Source organism: Macrotis lagotis, chromosome 4, assembly GCF_037893015.1.
Source record: "Macrotis lagotis isolate mMagLag1 chromosome 4, bilby.v1.9.chrom.fasta, whole genome shotgun sequence".
NCBI lineage: Eukaryota > Metazoa > Chordata > Mammalia > Peramelemorphia > Peramelidae > Macrotis > Macrotis lagotis.
In genome coordinates this window covers 52369635-52394692 of record NC_133661.1, presented here as the reverse complement: position 1 = coordinate 52394692, position 25058 = coordinate 52369635, and the positions used below count along the sequence as shown (strand labels likewise).

General features: G+C 41.3%; 1 protein-coding gene across 1 annotated transcript in view; it reads right to left on the bottom strand.

The window, feature by feature from the left end:
• CDH23 (cadherin related 23) overlaps positions 1–25058 on the bottom strand; it is a 460126-nt gene that overhangs the window by 15509 nt on the left and 419559 nt on the right. The window contains exons 40-48 of the mRNA XM_074232774.1: positions 23545–23647; positions 21288–21413; positions 18712–18915; positions 17874–18332; positions 15664–15780; positions 7188–7412; positions 3451–3620; positions 2519–2656; positions 892–1011 (exon numbers count right to left, since the gene is read on the bottom strand). Of these exons, the coding sequence (XP_074088875.1) occupies positions 892–1011; positions 2519–2656; positions 3451–3620; positions 7188–7412; positions 15664–15780; positions 17874–18332; positions 18712–18915; positions 21288–21413; positions 23545–23647 (1662 nt within the window). The remainder of the gene's footprint in view (positions 1–891; positions 1012–2518; positions 2657–3450; positions 3621–7187; positions 7413–15663; positions 15781–17873; positions 18333–18711; positions 18916–21287; positions 21414–23544; positions 23648–25058) is intronic.

Below are 25058 nucleotides of genomic sequence, written 5' to 3'. Positions count from 1 at the left end.
TCTCTGTGAAAAGCTTCTTCTGATGCCTCATCAAGCATGGACATAATACTGGGGTTTCAAAGGCTAAAGCTATAGAAGCAAAGAGAAAAGACTTTGAACACATGGTTGGAGAAACAGTGTATTTGGTGTTGTCTGGTGACCAACCCAGATAAGTTTGTAGAGGCTCATCACCATGCCACCAGCCTGATAGCAAGCTTTTCAATCCTACCAGTTTTCAAAAACTGTCTATCACTGTTGTAATCTGTGTTGATGGAAAAATATACACTTTGGAAAAAAAAAGATTCTTGAAGTATGGAAGTCTACGCCTTTTTTCCCCCTGAAAATTAAAATGTCCCACTTAGAGTCAGGAGGAGGGTGACCTTGAAGGGATCAAAAATTTCTGTGGAAAACTAAATTTCTCGGGGGCAGCTAGGTGGCACAGTGGGGAGAGTACTGGTCCTGGAGTCAGGAGGACTTGAGTTCAAATCTGACCTCAGACTTTAATAATGACCTAGCTGTGTGACCTTGGGCAAGTCACTTAACCCATTGCCTTGCAAAAAGAAACAAAAATTACATTTCTCAACCCCAGTCTGATATTAGAACTCTCCAGCATGCTAAGCTCTAGTTTTTTTTGCCATCCAGACCTCATTTGGGGCTTAGCACAGTACCTAAGCACTTTTGGCACTTACTAATTGTTCATGGAGTGACTGAGAAGCAAGAGTGGGAAACAAGAGCTAGTTGTAGAAGTGTCAGGAAGATGCGGCTTGTGTCACATACCTGGAAGCCTCTATTTCCTGAAAGAATCTGTCTTCAGTGACAGCCGATCCCATCCCTACTGGTTCTATGTCCTTCCAAAATCATCATCTAGTCAACCCATCCCCTACTTCCCACACTTAGAGTCACATGCCTTACCTGGACTGAATTCTCCCTGCGGTTGCTGGGTATGTCCCCAGGGTTGTCCTTGGCCAAGGCTGTTAGGATATAATGAGCCTTTGTCTCTCGATCCAGGGGGGACAGCACATAGATGTCTCCCTAGAAAAGTAGGAGAGATTGACTTCAGTTTCTGTTATCATTTCCCGATCCTGGGCGGACTAAGGTCTGCACTGGGGAATATAGTGATGAAGAGATTAGGAGATAGTTAGCTGCCCTCATCAAGGAAGGTGGGAGAGGCTGGTTGTTTTGCTGGATGATATCTTTGGAAGGAGACTCACCCTTGCTGAACTTTGTTCCTCTAAATGAGATGAGGTGGCTTCTACTATCTCTGATTACCTGTAGTTTTTGTGTGTCTTTTGGGGACATCATCTCATGCTGTTAGTGACCATTCCACAAGAAATTTTCTTTCTCCACCTCTTTCTTCTGCTAGTTTCTGTGGTCTGTTAGCTCAATTGGTTTAGCTTTGTTGCTTACTTTTGTTGGGGGAAACTTTTTAAATGCACATTTGAATTTCTAGCTAATTTAAATTTTAGCTAATATGAATGTTGTTGGCTAACAAAACTGAGAGATTTAAAGTATTTCTTGTTCAGAGTCAGGAATGACTCTGGTCAGTGAATGATGACTTGGGGGCTTGGAGCTAATTTATAACCATTGGACAAAGTGGGAGAGGTTGGTGTTAAACTTGTAACTCTGTAAACTTTCAAGAAACCAAGATCAAAACACTCTGAGTGAATCATGAATTGGTAAGAATCTCTGTCCTAGAGAGTTTCCTGAATCACTGGGCCACACAATGCGTATCAGAGGTGAGACTTAAACTTGGGTCTTCCTGATTATAAGACCAGATTTATCCATTTTGACACACTGTCTTTCTACAAAAATTTATTTAGTGACTGGTATAAGAGGGGAATGGAGTTTTTCACACTTTACCAAATACGGGACGGAAAATGAGGGGATTTTTTAATGTAGGAAGAATTATTCATAATTTAATTTTTCACAAATCTCTTAAAGGATATAAAGGGTTATTATTAAACAGAATGACGACTCATTCTTCTTATCTACTAAGACAGAAGGAGTAGAATTTGGTTTAAACTAAGAGATTCTCATAAATTCTAAGAATGATTTGATAATTAACATCACTTACTAGTATGATGGAAGGAACCTTAGAGATAATTGTACTTCCTACATCCATTTTACAGAGGAGGGAACTGAGGTACAAAGAGGAAAACCAACTACCCAAACAACTAGTTACTGGCTGACCTGGGATTTGAACCCATATCTCCTAGTCCAATGATCCTTCCATCATATGACATCAACTCAAGGGTGTCAGTGAATTGGCTACAATGGGAAAATAAATCTCCATATATCTGGGTGGGCTGATGGATGTTGTTACCTCTAGAAGATCTGGGATTCTTGGCCACTACTTTCCTCCCTTCTTACTCTTCATTCTCTCCCGTGTATTTACCATCCCCCTTCCACCTTGTAAGTGCCTTGAAATGAGGACAGTTTCATTTTCATTTTTCATTTTATTCTTAGAACCCCCAATACTTATCATGGTACCTGGTATATTCTGGGTGCTTAAGTAATGCTTACTGATTGGTTCACTTACCATAGTGGGGTTGATCCCAAATTTGCCTTCTCCATCACCTAGACTGTACTCTATGAGGGCGAAGGGACCTGAGTCAGCATCAGTGGCAGTGACAGTGAGAATGATTGTGCCCACTGGTGCATCTTCAAATACAGATTCCTGGGGCCAGGTAGGAAAACAAAAGGGAGAGAGTCCAGGCATCAGCAAATAAAGACTCCTAATACTTTACTCCCCCTCTAAGCTTGGGCGTTCAAGGCTGGTATTCTCTACTATGGATATAGAGCAGGAGCTCAGGGCTGGCATTCTTAATAATAATAATAATAGTAATAATAACAACTAATATTTTTATAGGTTTGCAAAACATGTTATGATACATATATCACCTTGTTCATAACTATGTGAGTTAGGTACTGTTATTAACTTTATTTTTTAATTTTTTTTAGGTTTTTGCAAGGCAATGGGGTTAAGCAGCTTGCCCAAGGCCACACAACTAGGTAATTATTAAGTGTCTGAGACTGGATTTGAACTCAGGTACTCCTGACTCCAGGGCTCCACTGCACCACCTAGCCACCCCTATTATCCTTATTTTACAAAAGAGGAAACTGAGGCTGAATAAGATTAAGTGACTTGCCTGGGGTCATATAGCTAGTAGGTATCTGAGGTGGAAATCAGATCTTTCTGATTTCTAGTCCAGCCCTCTAAACATATGTTACCTAAATGCCTCAGTATCAAAGTCTGGTGGGTTGTGGAATCTGTGGGACTGCATTAAATCACTGGCTGACCTCCTAGTGACTTTCATAAATCCCTCAAAATTCCTTCCCTTGGAAGATTCACTCAGGGGCTTGTTATATTACAGAAATGTGCCCTTGCTGCTGAATGATGGCAGCCTATCCCTGCCTACCCTGCCCATCCTGCACCTCCCCCAGCAGCCTCAGTGATATCAAATAATCCACCTGATAGGAGGGCTGGCCAAAGATTGGATTGTTGTCATTGATATCCACAATCTCCAGGTATACAGGGATCTCTGCAGCCCTAGGAGGGGAACCATTGTCTGCAGCTCGGACAGTGAAGTTGACCCAGTGTACTTCCTCATAGTCCACAGTTCGGTTGGCGATGATCTTCCCTGAAATACATAGGAATTCACCATTGTCTCCATGTCTTTCTCAATAAAAGTGAAGCTCAAATACACTTGGGAAGCAAGAATGGGGCAGTAGAAGTGGTCATCAGTTCCAATCTTATTTGCTGCCTGTGTGATCTTGGCTTCCCTCTCTTCCTTCCTTCTCGGGTGAGTCTCAGTTGCCTCCTCTATAAAGTGAAGATACTGACTTAGTTGTTTCTAAAGCTCTTGGTCCTATCTCCTGCATCTTCCAGAAGATGTTTCTCCGTAGTTGTTAGTACCTTCCCTCCTCTCCACCAAGACAACTATCTGCTTCCCCTCTCTTTAAAAACTCTTGCTAGGTCACTTAATCCTTCCATCCCTATGATATTGTACCATAATTTCCCTTTTCTTGGTGAAAGTTATTGAAAAAGTTGTCTCCATTTGGTGTTACCCCTTTCTCTCCTTCTGCTCTCTTCCAAACCCTCTTCTCTCTAGACTCAGATCCCATCCAACATTCAAGTGAGAGCACCTCCTCCATAGTGATCAGAGATCTCTCCATCACCAAATCCAATTGTCTTTTCTCAGTTATCTTCCCTTCTCTGCAACATTTAACAGCATTCTCTGCTTCTTCCTTCTAGATACTCTCCTCTTAGGATTTTCTTGTCCACTAACTGTGGGCATATCTCTGGATTCTGTTCTCTTTCCTCTCTATGCTTTTTCTCTCTTGGCTCCAGCCATTTCCCCTGCTTGTCTGTCCCCACATGGCTAGAACAATTGCCTTCCTCAGGTTTAGTATCCTTTAAGTTCCAGCTAAAATTCCACCTTCTATGGAAAGTCTTAATTCTAGTGTTTTCCTTCTCTTATTTTTTATTTATCCTGTATATAGCTTGTAAATATTTTTTTGCTTATTGCTTCCTTTGTTAGATTATGACCTCTATGAGAGCAGAGGACTATCTTTTACCCCTTGTTATATCTCTAGGGCTTTGCACAGTGCCTCGCATAGAGTAAACACTTAATAAATGTTTATTGACAAACTTGTTAAGCTTATCAGTTCCCATCAGTTCCGTGATCATTTCTATGTGTTTCTAGGCAGATTTATTTATTCAGTCCTAACACGTCTCCTGACCTCCAGGCTCAGATTGTCACTTATTTTTTGAGCTGACTGTCCCATAACCATCTCAATCTCATCAAATCTAAAAGTGAATATTTATATTTCTCTTCCGGATCCACCTCCTTCCAAACTTCCTTAGTTCTGCCAAAAGTCCCTCCATCCTTCCTTGTTACCCTGTTTTGAAAACTCAGTATCATCCTGGATTCTTCACTTTCACTCATCCCACTTTCTCCCTCACTTTTCAAGCCCTTGTTTTTCTCTCTAGGCTATTTCTCATATACTCCCCTTCTCTTCATTCACCCTGGATCAATTAACAACAAAAACATTGATGACAGTATGGCAAAGTAGTGCTAATCACCAGGTCCTTCTGGATAAGAAGGTAAACTAGTTGCTCAACACTGAAACTTACTCTTTAAGCTTTTGTCTTCTGAAGCTTCAAACTAGGATTTATTAAAAAAAATATAAAATAAACTGCGCAGTATATATCACACTTCTGCACCAAACTCATCTTCCATCATGACTTTTTAATTCATTTCTTATTCAGAAATGAACTTTTTTTTTAGGTTTTTGCAAGGCAATGGGGCTAAATGGCTTGTCCAAGGCCACACAGCTAGGTAATTATCAAGTGTCTGAGTTCAGATTTGAATTCAGGTCCTCCTGACTCCAGGGCTGGGGCTCTATCCACTGGCACCACCTAGCCGCCCTGAAATGAGAATTTCTAATGTAACTAATGGTTTAGATATGTAATTGTTTTGGGAAAAGGACCTTTTGTGTAACATTTTCTGCATTGTTTCTCTTAAAAGATTTTTCCATTGTTCTGTAGAGTATATTGTACCAGTTATTAAATTATATATATGTACATATATATATATATTACAGTTTGAAAATCATCAGATAAGAAATCTGTTTGCAATAAACTGAAGAACTAAGGATTAGAAATCCTTACTAGAGATATTAAAAACAAATGAAACAAAGGATCAAGTCCCCCTAACCCTCTCAATGGGATGTAAGAATAACTTTTGAATATATCTCCCTGCCTTATCTCTCTCCCTTCCAATCCATCCACTATGCAGCCGCCAGTTTTCTTAATATGCAGAATTACTCTGATCAATAACCCTGAGTGGCTCACTATTATTTCTAGGATTAAATATGAACCACTTTTGTTGACTTTCAGAACCTCCTTTAGGTTTTTTTTTTATTTTTAAGTTTTTTTTTTGTAAGGCAATGGACTTAAGTGGCTTGTCCAAGGCCACACAGCTAGGTAATTATTAAGCGTCTGAGGCTGGATTTGAACTCAGGCACTCCTGACTCCAGGGCTGGTGCTCTATCTACTGTGCCACCTAGCCACCCCCAGAACCTCTTTTAAACCTGACCTTTTGCCATCTTTTCGGTTTTCTTATATCTGTGTAATCTATGGTCTAGTCAGTCCTCATCCTGTTCCTCACATAGGAAGCTCTATCTCCCACTTCTGTGTCTCTACATTGGCTGCCTGGATTGCTCTTTCTCTCTCCTCAGTCAGTCAGTAAGCTTGTATGAAATGCCTGCTCTGTGCCAGCTTAGTTCTTTCCTTTAGACTCTCTGGTTTCCTTCAAGACTGAGTTCATGAACCATTTTCTGCAGGAGACCTGTCCTGGTACTCCTCCATCTTTGGGTGCCTCTCTTTCTAAAGTTACCTGATGTCGATTTTGTATGTATGTTGCATACACATGTAGAGATAATGCATATTATATGTATATATAGAACACACAAAATTTGTATATATTTTATGTATATATGTAGGTATGTGTATGGTATTATTCCATTAGAATGGAACAGTCAGGGATTGTTTTAGATTTTTCTTAGGATGTCTTAGGCAAACAATGCTTCACACATGATAAGTCCTCAGGAAATGATTGTTGATGGATTCCTTACAATTCTACATTCTGTGATATTACCAGGTAATATGGGGAGTTGGTTCAGAGATTAGGAGAGGTCAGAAGGTGAATCTAGGTAAATCCCCTTTGGGCGACATTGCCATAAGATGACAGCATCTAATGGAAGACCTCCAGGTTAGAGAGTGATTGGTTTATGTTTTAATTACTCTCTGGAAGAGCAGTGAAGAAGACCCCAGGGGTCCAAAAGAGTCAGCATCAACAGGCTATTGATTCTTTTGTAACGATTCTTTGGACTTCCTGCCCCAAATTGACTCTTAGTGGTAACTGGGGATGTGGCTGAGTTATGTCTCCTGTAAGGTTCATGCTCCAATTCAGGGCCAGACATATCCCTTGTTCCCCTCATCAGTGGTTTGGTGTGGGAGCTAAAAATTAAGAGCATTACTACCTTGAAATCTGTCACAAACACAAAATAATAGGGAAGAAAAATGAGGTGTAAGTTTGGAGAACTGGTAATAACCCACTAATCCCAATCTCTCCAGGGGTAGAAAAGAGGTTCATCTATTTCTCCTTTAATAGAACCTTGGGATATCTGGGTGCTCAGCCTACCTGCTGAAGAATCTTCCAGTTGGACATAACCTGGGGGCACCAAGTTGAGCAGGGTGTAGGTGATCTGCCCATTGACCCCCTTGTCTGGATCATAGGCTGATACAGCAATGAGGGTGGTGCCTGGCGTGGCACCCTCCAGGATCCGCTCTGTGTAGTAGGTGATGCCAAAGGGCCGGAATTGGGGCGTGTTGTCATTGACATCCAGAATATTGACTGTCAACTTGGCTGGGAGGGGAAGACAGAGGAGAGAGGCAGTGAGCAGGGTGTGGGAGGGAGGCTGAAGGGGAGGGGGAAGAGGCAATTTCAGGTGAGGAAGGCAGTCTTCTTACTGCTTCAGGCCCCCCTTCTTGCTGTTCAGCTTGGTAGGGAGGAAAGACTGGATCAGAGACGGCTTGTTTATTCTTGGACAAGGAAATCAAAGCTATCTATAGTTATGTGAAAAATTGCTCGAAATCATTATAGATTAGAGAAATTAAAATTAAAGTGTCTCTGAGATACTACCTCACACCTCTCAGATTGGCTGATGTGAAAAGAAAGGATAATGGTCAATGTTGGAGGGGCTGTGGGAAATCTGGGACACTGATACATTGCTGGCAGAATTGTGAACTGATCTAGACTTTCTGGAGAGCAATTTGGAATTATGTCTAAAGGGTAGTAAAGCTGCCTACCCTTTGATCCAGCAATACCACTAGTGGGTCTATATCCTAAAAAGATCATGAAAAAGAGTAAAAATCTCACATGTACAAAACTATTAATAGCAGTTCTGGTTTTGGTAGCAAAGAATTAGAAATTGAGGGGATGTCCATCAGTTGGGGGGGGTGGCTAAACAAATTGTCTATGTATGTGATGGAACACTATTATTGTTCTATAAGAAATCATGAGAGAAGGGATTTCAGAAAAGCCTGGAAAGACTTGCATGAATTGATGTTGAGTGAGATGAGCAGAACCGGAGGAACATTAACAACAGCATAGAGTGGTGATCAACCTTGAAGGACTTGTTCTCTCCATCAGTGCAACAATCAGGGACAATTTTAGGGGACCTGCGATGGAAAATGCCATCTGTATCCAGAGAAAGAACTGTGAAGTTTGAACGAAAACCAAAGCTTGTTATCTTCCATTTTTTAGGTTTTTGCAAGGCAAATGGGGTTAAGTGACTTGCCCAAGGCCACACAGCTAGGTAATTATTAAGTGTCTGAGACTGGATTTGAACCCAGGTCCTCCTGACTCCAGGGCCTGTGCTTTATCCACTGCACCACCTAGCCACCCCATTAGCTTCCATTTTTAAAAGTTGTCTTATGTATTACATGATTTTGCTACCTCTAATGCTTTCTTTCTCCCTTCTGGATAAGATTCTTTTATCATAACACATTCAATTTTGATCTATGTTTATCATAGATGCAATTGTAAAGTCTATATCAGATTGCCTTCTGTTGGGGGAGAGAGGGGAGGGAAGAGAGGGAGGGAGAAAAATTGTAAAAATCAAAACCTTGCAAAAAAAGATTGGTAGGAACTACCATTGTATATAATTGGAAAACAAAATATTTCTATAGTAATAATAATAATAATAATAATAATAGTACTAAAGAGATGACTTGCTATAGGACGCTTAGGGTTAAATAGCCTGAGTAAAAGATCTCCAGGGGCATAGGAGTGAAATTGGAAGATAAGAAATGGGTAGGGATTCCAAAGTTAGCCTTCATGTCCATTTCTCTGGGACTCTGTAGGAATTCCATATCAAGACATAATTATAAGGAAATTAAAATAGGAGACAGACATGCTCTCTAGAAGGGTCCTGGTCTCCACCTTGTCTAGTCTTGAGCCCATAGTCTCCGTTCTCAGCTACCTCCGCTTTCCTCCAGTTTCTCTACCCTGTCCCAAATGCCAACTATATCACCACAAATAAAAAGTAGCCTATTACTTTATGGATTTCAAAATGCTTTTTTCATCACCATCTTGTGAGGTATGTATTGCAGGTAGTTTCCTTTTTATTTTAAATATGAGGAAATTGAGGCATAGTGATTTGCTTAAGGTAACAAGTATTGACTGCCTCTCCCATATCTGCCTTGTATCAAACCTGAGTTTGATACCCTTACAGTTGTTATTTCAGTAAAAAAAAAATATATATATATATATATATATGCACATGCATGTATAAATATATGCATATAATATATATGTAATATATTATAAATGCATATAAAGATATTTTTCATCTCAAAAGAACGTTACTCTAGGGGTGCCGGCAGGGCATGCTGGTAAATGTTTAACAACCTCTGTTTTCTCCCCAAATCTGCACTATTGATATTTTGCACTATTAATTTCTGCACTATTAATGTTTTTTCCATCACTTTTAAAAGTCAAGACAATCCACAAAACTATTAAACAAAGAAACTTTGATTTGTAGTGTTTGCCGATTTCTGAGGTATAAATAATAAATGCTCACACTGAAAATAAAGCAATTTAAATTTGTTTAAAAATTCCTTCCCCTTTCACCTGCAGCCTGGGAGAGCTGGTGTCTAAACTGGCTCTAACATTTCCTTGGGAACAGCTTATATTTTAGGATGGCTTATTTTTGGACCAATACAGTAAGAGTTAAATCAGATTCATCTCCAATCCACACTTTTTTTTTGGCAAGGCAATGGGGTCAAGTGACTTGTCCAAGGCCACACGGCTTGGTAATTTTTAAGTGTCTGGGGCTGGATTTGAACTCAGGTCCTCCTGACTCCAGGGCCAGTGTTCTATCCACTGAACCACCTAGCCGCCCACCCCTCCAATCCACACTTAATCCATTCCAAATCCAGTGTGCTTAATAACATAAAAAGGGATAGACTGGCAGTAAAGAAGTTCTGGGTCCAAATGCTGTCTCAGATACTTACAACCACCAACCATCAAATCCTTTCCAAGCCTCAGTTTCCTCATCTGTAAAATGGGGATCATAATAGATAATATCTTACAGCATTGCTGTGAGAATTATTGGAGAAATTGCATGTAAAGGACTTTAGAAACCTGAAAGCATTGTGTAAATGTTAGTAATGATTTCTGTCTTTTCCACATTAGAATCTAAGTTCCTTTGGGGGAGACTGTGTCTTTTCTGCTATGTCTCCATGATCATAATGGGTTCCACTTTCACTGCCTGACGCGTCTTCTTATCGGGGGAGACAAAGCTTCTTCTTACGGTGGGTGAACTTGACCCTGATCCATAACAACAAACAACAGCAACAACGTTTGCCCTTCATTCCTGAAGAAGGTGACATGACATCGGGAGGGGATGCCGTGACAAGTGCATGGATTGGATTTGAGTGAGGGGCTCTGCTAAGTCACCAGCTTCCCTTTCTCCTCCAGCGCCATCTGGATCCAGTGGGCAGCTGGAGAGAGGGCCCTGGGTGTGAGAAACTGGAGGAAAGCGGAGGTAGCTGAGAACTGAGACTATGGCCTCAAGACTAGACAAGGTGGAGACCAGGGCCCTTCTAGAGAGCACGTCTGTCTCCTTCCTTAATTTCTTTATCATTATGTCTTGATATGGAATTCCTGCAGAGTCCCAGAGAAATGGACATGAAGGCTAACTTTGGAATCCCTACTCAGTGCTTACCTTCCAATTTCACTCTTATGCTCCTGGAGATCTTTTACCCAGGCTATTTGACCCTAAGCATCCTATAGTGATTTGCCCAAGGTCACACAGCTAGTAAGTGTCTGAGGCTGGATTTGAACTCCTGTCCTACTGACTCTAAGACCAGGGCTCTATCCACTGAGCTGCCCACCCTGGTCTTAGAGGTCAGCTATGGTAGCTGTGAAGAAAAGCAATTTTGCATTGAAGCAGGTCATCAAGTCACCAACAAATTACTCAGCTTTATGCTCCATCTCCTTCCTACTCAAGATGATTCTGTTCTCAAGCCTTCAGAGCATTCTGGATTTCCCCTCTCCCTAGATAGCTCATCAAAAATAGCCTGCTGACTTGCTTCTTCTAGAGAAATAGGAAACAATTTGCAGTAAAGTCAGATCTCATTCAATGGGTCTAAGTGTGGGAGTGGCCAGTCTGATATAGATAGACTGAACTATGGCTCTAACCAATTCTCACATTAGTAAGAGGTCATGAATTACCTACACCACTTTCTGTTTAGAGATATGTAGTCAGAGCTTTCAATATTCATCCTGACTCAATGTGGGCAGATCTTTTTGTGAATGAGAAAGGCAATCTCAAGAAGTATTGTCCTCATGGGAGGTGATAACATATGGTCTTTGACTGATCACTACTAGATGCTAAAACTAGAAATGAATGCAGCTAGAGGCCTTCAGTCCATACCACTAGGGAAGATGAAAATGCCTTTTTTTAATATCATGAAGTTCAGGGTTCTGATTTCCTGGTTGTCTAGCTATCGCATCTCTGCTTGGTTTTTTTTTTTGGCTAGAGACAGGGAGGGAATGCAATCTTAGATCTAATTCTCAGCCCAAGGAAGAAAGTTCTATACTGGACAGTCAAGTTAAATTTCCACTTGTATGATCCTGATGTTCCTTTTTTAATGATAGGATTCTGTGATTGGAGAATAAAATATTTTCCAGATATATGGAACTTAGATTAGTTCTCTTATCCCTGCCTCTAAACAGGATGACTTTAAACATCCCAGAGACAATGGACATCTCTTCCGCTATTTCACCAGTAGCCTTCCAGGGAAGAACACTATATCCCTCTCCTTAGCATCCCATTTCAGTAGTTAACTACTATTCTGTCTAATCTGTTCAAAGAGCACAAGGCTCTATCAATGTCTCTTTATTTTCCAGTTTTTTTTAAATTATTCCTTCTAAACTTCTCTCTCTCTCTCTTTTTTTTTTATTTAGATTTTTCAAGGCAATGGGGTTAAGTGGCTTGCCCAAGGCCACACGGATAGGTAATTATTAAGTGTCTGAGGCCGGATTTGAACTCAAGTACTCCTGACTCCAAGGCCAGTGCTCTTATCCACTGCACCACCTAACTGCCCCTTATTTTCCAGTTTTGAGATTCATTGTATAAGAAAGGGAATAGGGAAAATCTCAGAAGGTACTGAATCCATATAGGAGATACTGAAGGAAGAGAAGGCATCTGTATTTCCTTTTTTTTTTAGTTTTTGCAAGACAATGGGTTAAGTGACTTGCCCAAGGCCACACAGCTACATAATTATTAAGTGTCTGAGGTCAAATTTGAACTTTGGTACTCCAGGGCCAGTGCTCTATCCACTGCACCACCTAGCTGCCCCTGGTATTTCCTTTTTCGAAAGGTGAGTCTGATTCATTTCTTTACATAAGTATCTTCCTGGATTTTTCTTTTTTAAATTTCCTCCCTGATTGCTGTGGTGGTGATTCAGTTGTTTTAGTTAGGTCCAACTCTTTATGACCCCATTTGAGGTCTTCTGGGCAAAGATATTGAGGGATTTGCCATTTCCATTTTCAGCTCATTTTACAGATGAGGAATCTAAGGTAAACAGAGTCAAATGACTTGCCCAGGAACACACAGTAAGTGTCTGAGACTGGATTTGAATTCAGGTCTTCATGACTCCAGGCCTGCCCCACCTAGAAGCTCTGATAGCTTAAACTTATTCTTTCTGGTTGTATATATTCAGACTGCATTAAGTCATTGCTCCTCAATATTCTCTTTTAGACTTGAATAATCAAAACTGTAAGAAAAGCAAAAGATTTCAAGACCCAGGCTTGAATTACACACTTATTAGTTGTGACCCTGAGCAACTAATTTAAACTCTCAGAATCTCAGTGTTCTCAATTGTAAAAGGGGGAGAAGAATATACTACTTACTTCACAGGGTTATTGGGAGATTGGGGAAAGAAGCACTCTTTAAGTCTTAAATGCTGTGGAGAAATGTGCTTTTATTCATAACTTTTATATCTCTATGGATTTGGAATTTTTCTTCCCCATGTTCATTTTGGAGTCCACCCACATTTTTCTTTCTCAAGGACTTTTTTCCTATGTTCTTCCATAAATCCACCATAGAAAGAGCTATCCAGGGTGCTGATGATCTTTGGTCTGGGTCTGTGATTGTCCATCATGATCCTTATCTCTTATTGCTTACAAGTCCACTTTCTTTCCCAGCCATGTATTATTATTATTATCATTATCATTATTATCTTTCTGATGTCCATTGTTATATTAACTTCTCTAAAATTTTCCAGACTTTAACATCAAGCATTAGCTAGATATTTTCTTCTTCCACCCCTTCATCCATTGTTGTGCACCTCCTGGAACGTTCATTTCTCCAGACCTTGATATCATATCACCCTCTCCTTTTTTCCCCCTGAGTTTTCTTCTCTCATTAGAATGTAGTAAGCTCCCTGAGGGCAAGGACTTCTTCTCCTCTTCTTTTTTTGATTGCTTGTATTTATATTCCTAGTGATAGCTTAGTACAATCACTAGACTAATAATAAATAACTACTAGTTGACTTGACTTGACTTTTTTTAGGAAAATAAAGAGAATCACTCTAATACAGTGAGTGAATCTCTTGTGTCAAATTCATAGGAAGACAAGGATGAGGTTTTAAGACAGACAGGCATAGATGGACTGTGGTCTACCTTGTTGGAAGGAATACATAGATTGATGATAAGACACCATTGAAATGGGATTCTTAATCTTTTGTTGTGTCCTAGACTTGTTGGGCAGTGGTTATAAAGCCTATGGGTTCTTTCTCAGAATAATGTTTTTAAAAATGAATAAAATAAAACACGCAGGATTACCAAGAAAACTAGTAATATTAAATTATAGTTATCAAATATTTTTTAAAATGTTCACAGACCTCACATTAAGAAGTTCTGTGTGGCTTAGCCCTACCTGATCTAAAATTGTATTATAAAGCATCAGTCATCAAAACTGGTAAGAAATAGAGTGGTGGACCAGTGGAATAGACTAGGTGTAAAAGCAGGAGATGATTACAGTAATCTGTTGTTTGAGAAACCCAAAGAGTCTGGCCATTGGGATAAAAGCTCCCTCTTTGATAAAAACTGCTGGGATAATTGGAAGTTAGTATGGGAGAAACTTAGATTAGACCAACACCTCACACCCTTTACCAAGATAAGATCGAAATGGATACAGGACTTAGACTATACTATAAGCAAATTAGAAGATCAAGGACTAGTCTACCTGTCAGATCTATGGAAAGGGGAACAGTTTATGACTAAGGAAGAGTTGGAGAACATCACCCAAAACCAATTAGATGATTTTGATTACATTAAATTAAAAACCTTTTGCACAGATAAAACCAATGTAACCAAAATCAAAAGAAATGTAGTAAATTGGGAAACAATCTTTACAACTAATGATTCTGACAAAGGATTAATTTCTAAAATATACAGAGAACTGAGTCATATTTTTAAAACAAAAAGCCATTCCCCAATTGACAAATGGTCAAAGGATAGGCAAAGGCAATTTACAGATGAGGAGATCAAAGCAATCCATAGCCATATGAAAAAATGCTCTAAATCATTAATTATTAGAGAAATGCAAATTAAAGCTTCTCTGAGGTACCACCTCACACCGCTCAGATTGGCCAATATGACCAGGAAGGATAATGATCATTGTTGGAAGGGTTATGGGAAATCTGGGACACTATTACACTGTTGGTGGAGCTGTGAACTCATCCAACCCTTCTGGAGAGCTATTTGGAACTATGCCCAAAGGGCAACAAAAATGTGCATATCCTTTGACCCAGCAATACCACTACTGGGTCTATACCCTGAAGAGATGAGGAAAAAGGGTAAAAACATTACTTGCACAAAAGTATTTATAGCAGCCCTGTTTGTGGTGGCAAAGAATTGGAAATCAAGTAAATGTCCTTCAATTGGGGAATGGCTTAGCAAACTGTGGTATATGTATGTCATGGAACACTACTGTTCTATTAAAAACTAGGAAGGACGGGATTTCAGGGAAGCCTGGAGGGATTTGCATGAACTGATGCTGAGTGAGATGAGCAGAACCAGAAAAACACTGTACACCCTAACAGCAACATGGGGGTGATGTTCAACCTTGAAGGACTCGCTCATTCCATCAGTGCAACAACCAGGGACAATTTTGGGCTGTCTGCAAAGGAGAGTGCCAGCCGTATCCAGATAAGGAGCTGTGGAGTTTGAACAAAGTTCAAGGACTATTCCCTTTAATTTAGAAAAAAACGTATCTTATTGTCTGATCTTGTCACCTCTTAGACTTCCCTCCTCTTCTTTAAGGATATGATTTCTCTCTCATCACACCCAATTTGGATCAAGGTACAACATGGAAACAAAGTAAAGACTGACAGATTGCTTTCTGTGGGGGTGGGGTGGGGGAGGGAAGCAAGATGGGGGAAAATTGTAAAACTCAAATAATATCTTTAATAAAAATTAATTTAAAAAAAGAACTTCTGTGATTAATATTTAGGCTCTTAGAATATGTAGATATTAGCCAAGCTTGTTCTAAAGTCCTTGTGGACATCTAAGCTATTGGGTCAAGCAGGTAGGTCTTACTTACCATTGGGCACACTCACAGCATTTTCAGGCAGGTCACTGGCATTATCAATCACAGAAATGGTGACTTCATAGGTAGCAACCAGTTCTCGATTCAAGGGTGATTTTACCATCACAGAACCTGCCAAGTCAGATCAGCCCTATCATTAGTCTTTTTGGAAGTCCCTGACTTAATTACAATCTTCTTATTCTTCCAATTCTTTCTCCTAACCCTTCTCCCTCAACTTCCATTCTCCAGAAATCAAGGAAGGGAGAGATGATATCAGTGCTAAGAAATCATTTCTTGTCCTATAGACTTCTCTGGCCTCGTCTGACTCAGAGAACATGGGCCATGTGGGACCACTCAAGGTTCAGTACAACATACAGACCTTTTGCTATTGGTCAGGAAAGCCTTGGAAAAATCCCCCTAGGTCAGACCCTCCTCCCTACCCAATATTAATAACTAAGCAGAATGAGATTACAATATTAAAAATAGATGTTGAGGGTAACTCTATATGGGAAAAGAAATCCCAGGATGTGGGCAACATGCTAGGTGTTATAGTATGAGAGTAAAACAATGTTCCTTCCCCTTTACCTTGTTTTTGTATGAGCGTGTGTGTGTGTGTGTGTGTGTGTGTGTGTGTGTGTGTGTGTGTGTGTGTGTGTGTGTGTTTGTGTTATGGGATATGTACATGCATATTTATATTTATATATGTCTCAGATCTATTTTAGAATCCACCTCTTTACCTTCCTTTGGCTGCCTCCCAGAGACATTGGCTAGATAACAAAGGGTTCTTCATCCCTCAAATGTGAATGTTTGATATTTGCAGTATGGGTCATTTGAATTCTCCAAGCCCAAGGGAAGAATCTAGAAGGGCAATTCTTCCTCCAGTTGTGAAGTAGTAACCTTTAAAGCCCACCCCCAATCCTGGTGTAAAACTGTTTGCTTTTCCCACAGTGTCTCTTCTAATATTGCTGCGTGGGATTCCTTTGGCCTATCCAGCAGGCCCTCAGTCCTCAAAAGTACCCCAGACCAATGTGGGCAGTCACTTACCCCAGCAGCGGCCTCCTCCTCCTCTTTCTCCTCCTCTAATTCCCCCTTCCCAAGTCTGGGGGGTGGGGAAAGGGGAGGGAATGGCTGGATTCAGTCTGCAAAGGCCAATCTACCACCTTGGCTGATGATGGCCCCAGTGGGCAGCCCCACAGATTGGGGAAGATGAGGAGTGATGCAGTGGATATGAAGAGAGACAATGGTATGAAGCAGACAAGAGATGAGATGAGAAGTGATAGAGAAATAGAAAGCTCAAACCTGTGGGCCTGCCAGCCATGAGAAAGAGAGAAAAGGATTAAAAACAGTTAGTTCAAAGTATAGGAGAAATAACCAAAGATGGGGGGTCATAGGGAGAGAGACCCTATAGCAGTTAGGGCAGAGTAGAAGAGAGACACAAATGGTAAAAGGAAAGGAAGAAGAAAAAAAAGACAAAAAATGAGAAAATAGGAAAGGAGACAAGCAGAGGATATGCTATCCAAACGAAGAGGTGAGGCAGGGGTTGGGAGGAAAGAGATAGATTTTGTTGTGAGAAGAGGTGGAGATATGGAGATGATACTGAAAACTGAAAAAAAGACAGAAAGAGAGGAAGAAGAGAATGGAGAATTAGCAATCAATGGAGTTAGAAATAGGAAAAGAAATTAGAATGAAGGGGCAAAGGAAGAAGAGAAAGAAGGGGGATAGATTAATATTAATAAAGAAAATAACAATATACTAGCTTTTGGGCAGGGGACCTGGATTCTTGGCTTCATGCATATAGGGAACTTCTGGCATGAAAACTCCCTTCATCAATGCAGAGCAACAGCTTGGCTGTATTTTAGAGTATTAGAGAGTTTTCTGAAGGCAGCAAGAAGGCTAAATGACCTGCCCCAGAGCCATGGCAATATGTACCACAGAGCTTACCATTTAAAGAGCATTTTCCATATAACAGCTCTGTCAGATAGCAGTGCAAGTATTTTTAAACCCCATTTTACAGATGAGGAAATTGATATTCAAAGTTAACTGTCCATAGAAATTGGTAGAGAAGGGATCCAAACTTTTCCCATTATTATCAGAAGAGAAAATAAATAGGGGAAGAGGGAGTAAGGAGGAAAAACAGAGTACAAAAGGAAGAGAGGAGGACCAGAGAAGGAGGAGAGAAGATCCAGCTCTGAGAATGAGGAAAAGAAAGAGTAAGGCTCTTATACCTGTGTTGATATTCACAGCAAAGGCCTCTTCCTGATTGGGTACTAGGCGATCGGTGTCATCTTTGGCTACTATGTCAATAATGTAGTATTCCAGCTCTGGACTCAGGTCACGGTCGATGGCGGTGACATTGGCAATGACAGTGCCTGGATCAACCGACTCAAGTACACTCACAGTCTGGATGGGATTGAGGAATTCTGGCCTGGAGTCATTGATGTCATCAATAAGAATGGTGACAATGGCAGTACCTGAAAGGGGTACAGTGCCCCGGTCCGCTGCCACCACCACCAGTCTATAGGACTCTTGTTCCTCCCTGTCAATGGTGATGTTGCCAACCCGGATGACCCCCGTGATGGGATGGATCACAAAACGGTCTTGGGCCCCCGCCTGAATTCGATAGACCAGCTCTCCATTGAGGCCACTGTCTTCATCTGTGGCTGTGACTTGAAGTACAGAAAATCCTGTGGGTATAAATAGGGGCAAATAGGGTCTCATGTTAACTTCTGGTTAGCAATTCGTAGGCTTGGCATTTCATTTTAAGGACTTGGTTTTTGGTCCTTCCAGATCATTTAAAAATCAAACCCCACCTTTTGCTGATTACCCCATTCTAGATTTTTTTTTTCTCTTTAACAGCAGAGACCATATTTTGACTTCTTTGTTTCCTCCAGGTACTTAGCAAACCACCTGGAACTTAGTAGGTGCTTAATAAATGTTTATTGACTGATTGTATTGCCCTTAATAGACTAATGGTCTGGTTTACAAGGGCTAAACCCCTACTTTATAACTTACAATTAGCCTGGGACACCTGTGAATCTTTGTGTCCCCAGGGCTCTCTCTTACCTGCAGGGCAGTTCTCCAGTAGGTGAACAGTTAGAGTGGATGGAGTGAATATAGGTCGGTTGTCATTGTCATCCAGGATAGTGAGAATAAGCTCAGCAGTGCCATTGAGGAGTCCAACATCCTCAGCTAGCAAGAGCAGCTCCAGGATTGGTGGGAAGAAGGCCTCTCGGTCAATCACAACACCTTGCTTCACCACCACCACACCTGAGGTGAGGCGGGTAGTCATGGGAGCAAGGAGGACAGGAAGGGGGAAGAGAGGGAGAGACAGAAAGACAGTGAGGAGATACAGAGAGAGATGGAGACAGAGAGAGACACACACACACAGATAGAGACAGGCAGAGAGACAGAGACACAGAAAGATATACATACAGAGTGAAAGACAGAGAGACACGCACAAAGAGAGACAGAGAGAAAGAGAGGCAGAGAGAGAGAATAAAGTAAAGAAAGGGAATGTAGGGTTAGAGGAAAGAGATATTAGGAGAGTAAGCAAGGATAGAAATAGAGAAAAATGGGGAAAAATAAAGAAGGGAGATTAGGGTTAAATAGGTAGAGAAAAACAAGAGAAAATAGAGATAAAAGAAAGGATGAAAATAAATAGAAAAAAGATAAAAATGAAAGCATTTATATAGAGCTTTAAGTTTTGCAAAAATCTTTATAAGTATTATCTCATTTTATCCTTACAACAACTCTGAGAAGTAGAAGTTACTGTTATTCCTATTTTACAGATGAGGGAACAGAGACCAAATTGCTTAGGGTTTCACAGGTAATAAGTGTCTAAGTCTGAATTTGAACTCAAGTCTTCCCGAATACAGGCAGCACTCTATCCATTGTACACAGCCTCAGGAAAGAAGGAAGAAGAAAGGATAAATCGTTTCTTTCCTAAAACTGATATTTCTCTTCCTGTCATTGATAAGGATGGGAACTTTTCCCAGACTTGCTTCTGAAATCCTCGAGGGTCACCTGTGCTCCATGAATGAAGTTAGGGCTAATCAGAAACTAGGCTGGCACTGAGAGAGGGACTCAAATATCCTATATAGGACAACAGTTAGGATTCTATCTCCTTAAGACTGATAGCTTTGAGAGAGGAAACCTCTTGGTTCTGGCATTAGCTGCCTGAGCTTGCTGGGACAAATGGGGAGGAAAGCAGTTTTCTAGGGATCCCCCTGTCTCTCTGACCATCAGAATATTCTTCTAAGTAGATAGATAGTCAAGGCCAAGAGGATGAATATGGGTCAGTAATTGGGGGGAATTTTTGAAACTCCCTAGAATTTGCCTCTTCCTTCCCCAAAATGGAGATTTCACAGTCAACTGTCAAATAGGAATAGTGAGAAACTGCTTGACACCTCCATCCTTCAAACTTTAGGGCCCTGACAACAGTGTCTGCGTATGGGTTGGTATTAGGGCATCTGTAGCGGTCAGACCAGCAAGGATTTGCCTCTTGAGTCCCTTAGTCTCTTTAGTTTGAGGACAGTATGGGCAGAAATATTAAGAGTAGGAGTCCTGAAGGCCTAGAGGTAAGAGAAGGGTAAAGAAGGTTCCTGGAAAGTCACCACCCCTACATCATCAGATAAGATAAGGGAGAGGGGAACTCCTAAAAAGCTGGTACCACTTTCCAGAATTGCTGGTATCATGTGCATTTACTGAATATCTTTTACGTAAGAGGACAAAGAGTTTCCTAGCAGAAGAAGGAAACTCGGTTGATGAGTTGAACCCCACTCCCTGAAATGAGCACGATGGCAAAATTTCTCTATCTTTGGTAGGCATTTCATTTTTTTCCTAAGCACAAATAAAAGCAAGGAATTTTCCCTACCTAGGGAATATCTAGGAAATTCACTTCATGCTTTGCTGTTGTGAATTTGGGAATCTTGGAGAGCTCTGATGCTAGATTTAACCCTGGGGTTATTGTTCCAGATAGTCTTTACCCACAGAAGTTTGGAGAGATGATAATAGCAATAATGGCTAGCTTTTATGTATTGCTTTACAAATATTATTTTATCTTATCTTCACAACTCTCTTATTCTCCCCGTTTTACAGATGGGGAAACAGGGAGAGGTTAAGTGACTTGCTCAGGATGACCCAAGTTGGATTTGAACTCAGTTCAATATTTGTTAAATACTTAGTGGCCACCTCAGAAATGCTATCATTATCCACTTAGCTATCTCAGAACGACAAGAGGACACTGTCCAGGGTCAGGAGACCCGGGTTCCACTCCTGTTTCAAATACTAAGTAACTGTGTAATCATTTAACTCCTCAGAGATTCACCATCCTCATCTGGAAAAAAGGGAGAATTATATTATCTCTCTCACAGTCATCGTTAGCATTTTCTTTATGGTTTCTTCTCTGAGGAACTGTGAACACTGTGTGTTCATTTCTTGGTAAAGGGGAAGGATTCTGGGGGCCAGCTGAAACTTCTCAGACCACAGAGGACATGAGGAGGTGATGAAATCTGATTGTCAGCTTGAGATGTGGACAGTCTCTGCCGTGTTGTTGAGAATGGGGGAGTGAACATCTCCCCCCAGTCTGGGACTTTGGAAGGAACTGAGGGGCTTGGGAAATGGCAGGGTGGAGGCCTCACCAGTGGCATTATCAATGTCAAAGAGGTCACTCTGGGTCCCTAGGAGTTTGTAGGTCACCACTGCATTAATGCCAAGGTCATCATCCAGGGCCAGGACAGGCCCATTCAGCACTGTGATAGGAGTCCCTGTGAGAGATGGACAAATGCAAATATCAGCTCCTGGAAGTGGATGAGTCCCCACTGCCCCCTCCCTCTTCCCGCTTTCCCAAGTGACCCCCATGGCCGACAATGAATGAGTGAGGTGGATGGGGTGAGGGCCCCCACGGGGGGCAAGGGCTGAGACAAATGATGGAGCGGCGGCTGCGGTAGCCTTGGCAGACTGAACTCAGGTGGGGAGCAGCCTCAAAGCCCTGCTGGGGGAGAAAACAAGACATAACTGTGAGCATGCCCAATGGGGGGGCAGGGCTGAGCCCAGGACCTGAGACTTGCCTTCCCAGCAGCCCTTGTAGCAAAGTCACCCTGGAGAGCCTCCGGGCAGCTTTCTGACTTCCCTAGGTACATGGCGAAGTGTGGGGACCGGTGTTCTTTCATGAGCACAGACCACCATGGATTTGAGCACATGAAGAGCATCGCATGTATGTGTTTGTGTCAGGATCCTGTATGTACATGCATGTACCTTCTTCTATTTGTACATGTGGACTATGCTTATGACCTGAATATAGAAGTGCTTATAAACATGTATGAAGATCTCTTGTATGTGTTCACTCAGGTTTACATGTTTGTAGCTACATATCTGTAAGGGTTTGAGGATATGATCTCTGAGGAGCACCTAAGAAAGGTAGACCTCCTTCTCCAGGTTCACTTCTGTCTTGCTAGGACTGTGGAAATAGATGCACCAGGGGATCATTTCCACTATTCAAGACCTCAGCGATCATGGGGTATATGATTGGGCAATGACTGCCCCTTGGTGGCTCACCTTGTCTAATCATAGTCACATGAGTCTACTTTGACTTTTTAAAAAATTTTAATTAATTTAAGGCAATGGGATTAAATGACTTGCCCAAGGTCACACAGCTAGGTAATTATTAAGTGTCTGAGAGCAGATTGGAACTCAGGTCCTCCTGACCCCAGGGTCAGTACTCTATTCACTGTGCCACCTAGCTGCTCCAGTGCACTTTGACTTTGACAGAGGTCCTCAGGCCCCAGGTTTCATAGCTTAGTTAAGGTTTAGCTCGTCTCTAATACTGAAACAGATTCCTGACCTCATCCTTGTGTTCAGTAGTGGAATATATCTGCCACCTGATAGCCTCAACCTCTGGGAGGAAATTCACTGGTAAGAGGTCTATATGCTGGCATTAACAGAGGCAAGGCATGCCCTTTAAAGTCTCTTGTTGCTAGAGTGGATGGGCAGAATGGAGGCAGGCTGAGAGGAGGGGAGCCGCTGCCTATTTCACAGCCTCTGACAAATTCACCTTCCCAGGGCCCTTATTTGGGGGGCCAGCTTAGAACACTCCAAGCCATTGCCTATTCCTCTTTCCTTAAGTGGCTAGAAGGCTCCCTTTGGCATTTCCTCATCAATTGTCATGGTCCGCCATTGCATCATTTCCCAAGTTGGTGTGTCTTATCTCCCCAATTAGATTGTGTGCAGTTTTAAAAACTAGGGATCATGTCTTGAATTTCTCTGTAATTTTGCACCCCCTGCCTCAATACCCAGTGGGAGATTCCCAAGCTCTTGAGTTCCACTAGTCTTCCTTTTCACTGCCAACATGTGGCTAGCACCTGAGCAATATAAATTGCCTTAAAGACATAATAAGCTTCAAGGAGGCTGTAGGAACAATAGAAAGGGAGCTGGTACCTCTTGCCCTGTGTTCTTGCTACCTATATATGGAATATTTGTGCCCTACCTGTGGTAGAGCATTCTGAGTTCAGATTGGTCTGATCAGCCACAGTTGGACACACTGTAATTTGTCTCCAACATAGTGATGTCATATTGGTCTTTGACAATGAAGGACAAGAACCAATCTTGCTACCTTGATAAGAGTGCCTGTCCCCATTATATAGAAAGCTTCCACAGTTCAACTTTATTTAACAAGACAATTATTAAGGAGCAAAGCCTGTCCAAATGGCCAGTCCTCACCCCCCCCCAAAAGCTTATATTTTACATGATTTAGTACCAGCCAAGCCCAGATTAGGTGCTCAGTAAATAACCTACTAAATTGACTTTCTCTTCTCTTTCCATTTGCCCAACCTCCCATCACTATAAATCCTGGCACCCTGCTTAGGGGTTTTCCAGGGGTTGGGTCTCTTTTGTACACACCTGCAGGAGAATTCTCCATCACTTCTGCCTGATAGGTGCTCTGGGTGAAGAGTGGGTGGTTATCATTTTCATCTTCCAGTGAGACTATCAGCAGGTCAAAATCCTGTGGGAGGGAAGAAGAGAATGGTGGTGGGAGAGGACTATAAAATATGAGTATGGGATATCGGATGAATTTTGCCTTTGTCAGCTATATCCTATTTTTTCAATGATTTCTCATGTGGTCCTAACCCCCTTTGAAATAGCTACGTTGGGTATTATTATTATTAGCATTATTTCAGAATCTGGAGAAACTGGGGCTCAGTGAAATTATTAGTAATTTTGTTATTAGTATGACTTGGGATCCATCTTGTTCAGTTTGCTTTTTCCTTATGTATCATCCTTATGTATCCAGAACAACTCCCATTTCTTTATTTCTTTTTTTTTTAAAGTTTTACTGATACTTTTTGCATTTGCATTAGTCATTTCTGGAAATACCTCCCCACCCACTAACCAAAACTGAACCCTCCCTTTAACTAAGTAAAAAAATACAAAACTGTGACTCTGATGGAAAGGGTATCTGTATTATCATTCTTTCCACCTCTCTGCTGAAAGGTGGGGAATCTGTTTTTATCTGTTTATTTGATTTTTCACTTTCTCAGAATTGACCTTCCTTTTTGTGATATTTTCATTTACACTTTGGGGTTGTGGATCTTGTTTACTCTGTCTGCTCACTCATCTGATGTGTCTCTTGTCCAAAGTCTTCCCTTAATGTTTTGTGGCATGGTAGTGATCTTGGGTTCTCCAAGGCTACGGGAGCAGGATGCATATTCTACCAAGATAGGAAGGCTTTGAGTATAGATTCAAGAGAAGGCCCGAATGGAATGCCTGTTTTCTGAGGACCAGCTTAGCTATAGTTGGGAGAAACCAAGTTAGTCACAGGGTGATGAATTCTTTTCAAACACATCTACTAGGTCCCAGAGAGATAGTGATCTGTATTGACTGAAGGATTTCTCACCTCAATGATTACTCATTCACATGAGTGCTTCATTAGATTGTAAGCTTGTTGAAGATAGAAATGTCTTTGCCTGCTTTGTATCCCTAGCACTTAGCACACATCCTTAGTATACATTTTCTTAGGTATTTAATAACGATGATGATGTTTGTCTTTCATTCTTGAAGAAGACTGTGACCTCAGGGAGGTGATACCCTGACAAGTAACTTAAATGGATTTGAGTGAGGGCCACTGTACTAAGTCACCAGCCTCATTTTCTCCTCTGGAGCCATCTGGGACCAGTGACCAGATATGAATCAGGGTACCTAGAGATAGTCTGGATGTGAGGCAATCAGGGTTAAGTGACTTTTCCAAGGTCACATAGAGTAGCTGAAGCAAAATTTGAATTCAGGTCCTCTTGGTTCTAAGGTTGGCGTTCTATCTACTGTACAACTTAGGCATTTAATAAATATATATTTATTTGACCAGTGAAATCACAGATCCTTGAAGAACTGAAGAAAAAGAAGCATTGAGACACCTGTGG